General features: G+C 37.5%; 1 protein-coding gene across 1 annotated transcript in view; it reads left to right on the top strand.

Annotated features, from left to right (window-relative positions):
- LOC103090143 (RING finger protein 113A-like) overlaps positions 1–3909 on the top strand; it is a 67203-nt gene extending 63294 nt beyond the window's left edge. The window contains 2 exon segments of the mRNA XM_082931066.1: positions 3484–3607; positions 3609–3909. Coding sequence (XP_082787192.1) covers positions 3484–3607; positions 3609–3909 — 425 coding nt within the window.
- Positions 3910–6000: the final 2091 nt, after the last annotated feature.

Consider the following 6000-nt stretch of genomic DNA (forward strand, 5'->3'; position numbering starts at 1 on the left):
TATCCCTCAGTTAATTTAGTATCTACCAGAGCTCTTCATTGTAAAAGAAGCTTTCTCTCATCATAATTAATAATTTGGTGGGGGGCAATTATTTGAGATTGTGTGACTCTTCTTTTCCCCAACATACATTCAGTAGTGTAAGTTTATTTGATTTTGGTTTTTATTTGTAGTATGCGCATGCAAACATGTAAATTCAATACTTGGATTTCTGATAACTCAAAACTATTTTGATATTTTAAATTATCCCATGAAAATTTACTGTGAATTAATGAAAGGTCAAAATGCTTAAATAATTTGAAAGTGCTTTTTCTTTTTTAACGTCTTTATTGGAGTATAATTGCTTTACAATGGTGTGTTAGTTTCTGCTTTATAACAAAGTGAATCAGCTATACGTGTACATATATCCCCATATCTCTTCCCTCTTGCAGCTCCCTCCCTCCCACCCTCCCTATCCCACCCCTCTAGGTGGTCACAAAGCACCGAGCTGATCTCCCTGTGCTATGCAGCTGCTTCCCACTAGCTATCTATTTTACATTTGGTAGTGTATAATGTCCATGCCTCTCTCTCACTTTATCCCAGCTTACTCTTCCCCCTCACCATATCCTCAAGTCCATGCTCTAGTAGGTCTGTGTCTTTATTCCCGTCTCACCCCTAGGTTCTTCATGACCTTTTTTATTTTTCCCTTAGATTCCATATATATGTGTTAGCATAGGTATTTGTTTTTCTCTCTCTGACTTATCTCACTCTCTATGAAAGACTCAAGGTCCATCCACCTCACTACAAATAACTCAATTTCATTTCTTTTTATGGCTGAGTAATATTCCATTGTATATATGTGCCACATCTTCTTTATCCATTCATCCGATGATGGACACTTAGGTTGCTTCCATGTCCTGGCTATTGTAAATAGAGCTGCAATGAACATTTTGGTACATGACTCTTTTTGAATTATGGTTTTCTCAGGGTATAGGCCCAGTAGTGGGATCGCTGGGTCATATGGTAGTTCAATTTTTAGTTTTTTAAGGAACCTCCACACTGTTCTCCACAGTGGCTGCATCAATTCACATTCCCACCAGCAGTGCAAGAGTGTTCCTTTTTCTCCACACCCTCTCCAGCATTTATTGTTTCTAGATTTTTTGATGATGGCCATTCTGACTGGTGTGAGATGATATCTCATTGTAGTTTTGATTTGCATTTCTCTAATCATTAATGATGTTGAGTGTTCTTTCATGTGTTTGTTGGCAATCTGTATATCTTCTTTGGAGAAATGTCTATTTCGGTCTTCTGCCCATTTTTGGATTGGGTTGTTTGTTCCTTTGATACTGAGCTGCATGAGCTGCTTGTAAATTTTGGAGATTAATCCTTTGTCAGTTGCTTCATGCAAATATTTTCTCCCATTCTAAGGGTTGTCTTTTTGTCATGTTTATGGTTTCCTTTGCTGTGCGAAAGCTTTGAAGTTTCATTAGGTCCCATTTGTTTATTTTTGTTTTTATTTTCATTTCTCTAGGAAGTGGGTCAAAAGGATCTTGCTGTGATTTATGTCATAGAGTGTTCTGTCTATGTTTTCCTCTAAGAGCTTGATAGTGTCTGGCCTTACATTTAGATCTTTAATCCATTTTGAGCTTATTTTTGTGTATGGTGTTAGGGAGTGATCTAATCTCATTCTTTTACATGTAGCTGTCCAGTTTTCCCAGCACCACTTATTGAAGAGGCTGTCTTTTCTCCACTGTATATTCTTGCCTCCTTTATCAAACATAAGGTGACCATATGTGCATGGGTTTATCTCTGGGCTTTCTGTTCTGTTCCATTGATCTATCTTTCTGTTTTTGTGCCAGTACCATACTGTCTTGATTACTGTAGCTTTGTAGTATACTCTGAAGCCAGGGAGTCTAATTCTTCCAGCTCCATTTTTCGTTCTCAAGATTGTTTTGGCTATTCAGGGTCTTTTGTGTTTCCATACAAATTGTGAAATTTTTTGTTCTAGTTCTGTGAAAAATGCCAGTGGTAGTTTGATAGGGATTGCATTGAATCTGTAGATTGCTTTGGGTAGTAGAGTCATTTTCACAATGTTGATTCTTCCAATCCAAGAACATGGTATATCTCTCCATCTATTTGTATCATATTTAATTTCTTCCATCAGTGTCTTATAATTTTCTGCATACAGGTCTTTTTTTTTTTAATATTTATTTATTTATTTGGCCGTGCCGGGTCTTAGTTGTGGCAACGTGGGATCTTCATTGCGGCATGAGGGATCTTTAGTTGAGGCATGCAGGATCTAGTTCTCTGACCAGGGACTGAACCCGGGCCCCCTGCATTGGGAGCATGGAGTCTTACCCACTGCACCACCAGGGAAGTCCCTGAAAGTGCTTTTAAATGTTTTATGAATATATACTCCTTTTTAACTGAAAAAAATAATGACTTGAGGACCTCCATTATGACCTGGGGCACACAGGGGCATGGAGGCCAGGTTGGAAGCAGATATAGTTCATTTCTGTATCACTGGAAATGAGGAGAAATCCAAAAATATGTCTTTGTTTTCACTTACTGAATATTAAAGCAAAGGTTACCTAGTCAATGACCTTAACTTCCAAAAATATCAAATATTTTAAGTAATCCTTGGAGGCTTTGCAATCATTTTAGATAACTCAGATTGACCACCTAAGCAAGAAGTATTGAAATGTATGCAAATGAATCTACATGTACCCTTAAAAGGTAGCAGTCTACTGCAACTGTTCCTGAAAATTCTCTCAGCTGAGTATCTATGGACTTATTATGTTTAAAACCTTTGCTCCTAAGCATTCATGTAGGCTGACTTTTCAATTTCAAGGGATTTCAGAACAGTTCCCTGCAATTTATCATGTGAAAAGAATTAACAAGAAAGAAAATGGAAGCACATTCACATTTGCCAAGACATTTCCCTTCAGAAGGAGAAAAAGCTCCTGAATGAATAATATAAGAAAGATGGTTTCGGTGCTTCAAAAACAGAGAAATTACTTAAAGTTCCCGTTAGTAAAGCCAGCCTTCCCTTTCCTATAGAATATGAATAAGAACCCGGTACAGAGTTGAAACCTGCTATATTCCAGCCCATTATCACACAGGTTCAGGTTGTTAAGCGCTCACTGCAGTGTCCCACCCCCTACAGAAACCATCTTGATAAGGTGTTAGAACACGTCTCAGTACTGAAGGCAAATCCAAATTAAGTTGATCCTCTATTTTCCCAAAGCAGAATAAAATGAAAATAAGGTTTTAGGCCAATATGAATATACAGACTTTCACAGGTTTATAACACATAATGAGCTAACTTAGTTACACATATTTTAAACCTTCTATGCTATTGTCCAGAGCTAATGTTTGGTTCCCTTATCTCAACTCAGTCGCTTGGTCCTCTAATCTAGTTTCACGCCTTTAATCTTCCAATGGCGCCCAATTTGACCAGAAATTTTCCCCAATGTCCAGATTCAGATATCTAATATCTGAATTCAGTGGGTTACAAGGAGACTGGTTTTTGTGGCTTCGGAGACAGCTGCAAATTCCTCCAGTACCGTTCAGATTACAAGCATGGGTGGCAGATCGAGCGTGAGTTTGATGAGGGTCGCTAATGGTGTCTATGAGGACGAAAACTATGAAGTGGGAAGTGATGAGGAGGAAATACCATTCAAGTGTTTCATCTGTCGACAGACCTTCCAAAACCCAGTTGTCACCAAGGGCAGGCATTACTTCTGCGAGAGCTGTGCGCTGCAGCATTTCTGCCCCACCCGGGGCTGCTATGTCTGTGACCAGCAGACCAAGGGCGTCTTCAACCCAGCGAAAGAATTGATTGCTAAACTGGAGAAGCATCGACCTGCAGAAGAGGGTGGTGCTTCCAATTTCCCAGAAGACCCCCATGAGTGTCCAATTCCCATTACTTAATTTTCCCATTATTCTCAAATCTCAAGATAAATGTTTTGTTGTTTTGGAAATCTTAAAAAAAAAAAGTCCAGATATCTAATTTTTATTCAACATCTCCAGTTGGGTATCTAACGGATAGCTCAGAGGTGCCACCAAAAACAGTCTCTGCCCCTCCCAGGTGTTCTCGTTTGCTAAAGCTGGCAACTCTAGCCCTCTTCTACCTTGCAGCCTTCCACAGCTCAGGTGATGACAGGTAAAGAAGTAAGCAGAGACAAGAGGGTTCTTGAAAGACAAAGAAGGGTCATAAATGGAACCCTCAGAAGATAGTTTTTTCTGGGAATGTTAAATTCTAACCTCCAACAGCAGAGAACTTTTACAGTCATTAGAGTGTATTTGAAAAGATTTATATCAAGACTTAACTGCACCGGAAATTCAGAAGTGAATCAAAGAGATCCAGGACAGTAGAAATACACCAGAGGTAGAATACCTCCATATGTTAATTAGTGAACCCTCAACAATCAGAGTCAGAGGAATCTCAGCAATTAGTATGTAATACCCATAGTAGTAGTCCTCTGGAATGCACCAGAATAGGACAATACAATAGATAATGTGGACCAGAATCAAAGATAATCCAAAGAATGTGGCAAAAGTACAAGAAACACTGCTCTATTCACTGTTAATTAATGTAGAAAAGTGGAATAAAAATTTTAAACTGGAACTACATTTCTGTTGATTCTCACATATGTACTAATTTGTCATATGCATTTCTGCTTAAATTAGCACTTTGAAACATGTATGTTATTGTTCTGTGATATGAGTCTAGCTCCTTTCACTTAATACATTTTTTTTTTTTTAATGAACAAAGATCTCCCATTTAACAGAATTTGCTTTTAGGTTATCCAAATAACATCACATGGTTCCTTCTATAAGAAACATACAATCATGATTACAAAACCATTAAAGATATTCTATACAAAATAGAACATGGACCAATCTCATATACAAACATAAAGCGTGCTATTAATTATTTCTAGTTGTTCCATAAGTTTCCAAATGGAAGAGTCCCTCCTTGTATTGATAAGAAGAGATATATGCTCAAGGTTATAGCATGTGAACAGTGAACAAGCACAGTCAGGATTAAATAGATACTCAGATAAGCAACTCCCTTGAGTCTGTTCAACAGTTCATGTCATTGCCAGTGTTAAACACTGGGCTTCGGAACCAAAAAATTTGATTTATCCAAACTATAGCTCTTGAGAACTACTGAATTTTTATTAAAAAAAAAATTGCAGAGGGGAAAAAGGATTAAAAAGCAAACAAGTCAATCTTAGGCTTCATTTCGTTTTATATTTTTGCACCCACCTGCCATAGCCTAAGGTTAAAAAGAACTCCTTTTAATCATGAAACAGATATTCATCACAAGTTAGCCTGAAATAAATCACTCCCCATAGGAAAATCAACATAAACATGGATGGCTCTGCAGCAAAAGTCAGAAAAAAAAAAGAGAGAAATGGAAACATTTTGTCTTACCTGCGAACTTCCCCAGTTTAATGAAATCTCCAATCAGAGCCTTCTCCAAAGTCAATGTCTGCAAACATCTGAAGAACAAAACAATTAAATTTGATATTGTCAAACAGATCTTCCAAATGATGTAACTGGCATAATATTGCAATGTCATATAATTTGCAAGCAACATTTGAATTTGGTAAGGAAGCCAAAGCATGTACTAAACTCACTGAAATTTCTTTCCTTCAGCCTAACAATTTTTGTCAGTTTCTGAAACAGACCCACAGATAATGTAAACATTTTGACAGAAAATTGGTGGTGGTGACTATGGCATAAAACTATCTGAGGACAAATGTACTGTGACTCGGAACATAAGATACAATTTTCTTTGCATAGAGGCAAAATGAAGTGATGACAGAGTTCACAAAACCTATTCTCCCCTTGAAATTGCATTCTGATTTTTCCTTTCATTGTGCATCTTTCAAAAATAAACACTCAACACTCCAAGCAATTCCACTGACATTGGTTTACAAGTAATCACCATTCCAGAATTTGCTTTATACTCTTTCTACCTGTAAGGGTATTAAAAAGGCATTCCTGGAATAA

The sequence above is a fragment of the Lipotes vexillifer genome, unplaced genomic scaffold (assembly GCF_000442215.2).
Source record: "Lipotes vexillifer unplaced genomic scaffold, Lipotes_vexillifer_v1.1 scaffold390, whole genome shotgun sequence".
NCBI classification, from domain to species: Eukaryota; Metazoa; Chordata; class Mammalia; order Artiodactyla; family Lipotidae; genus Lipotes; species Lipotes vexillifer.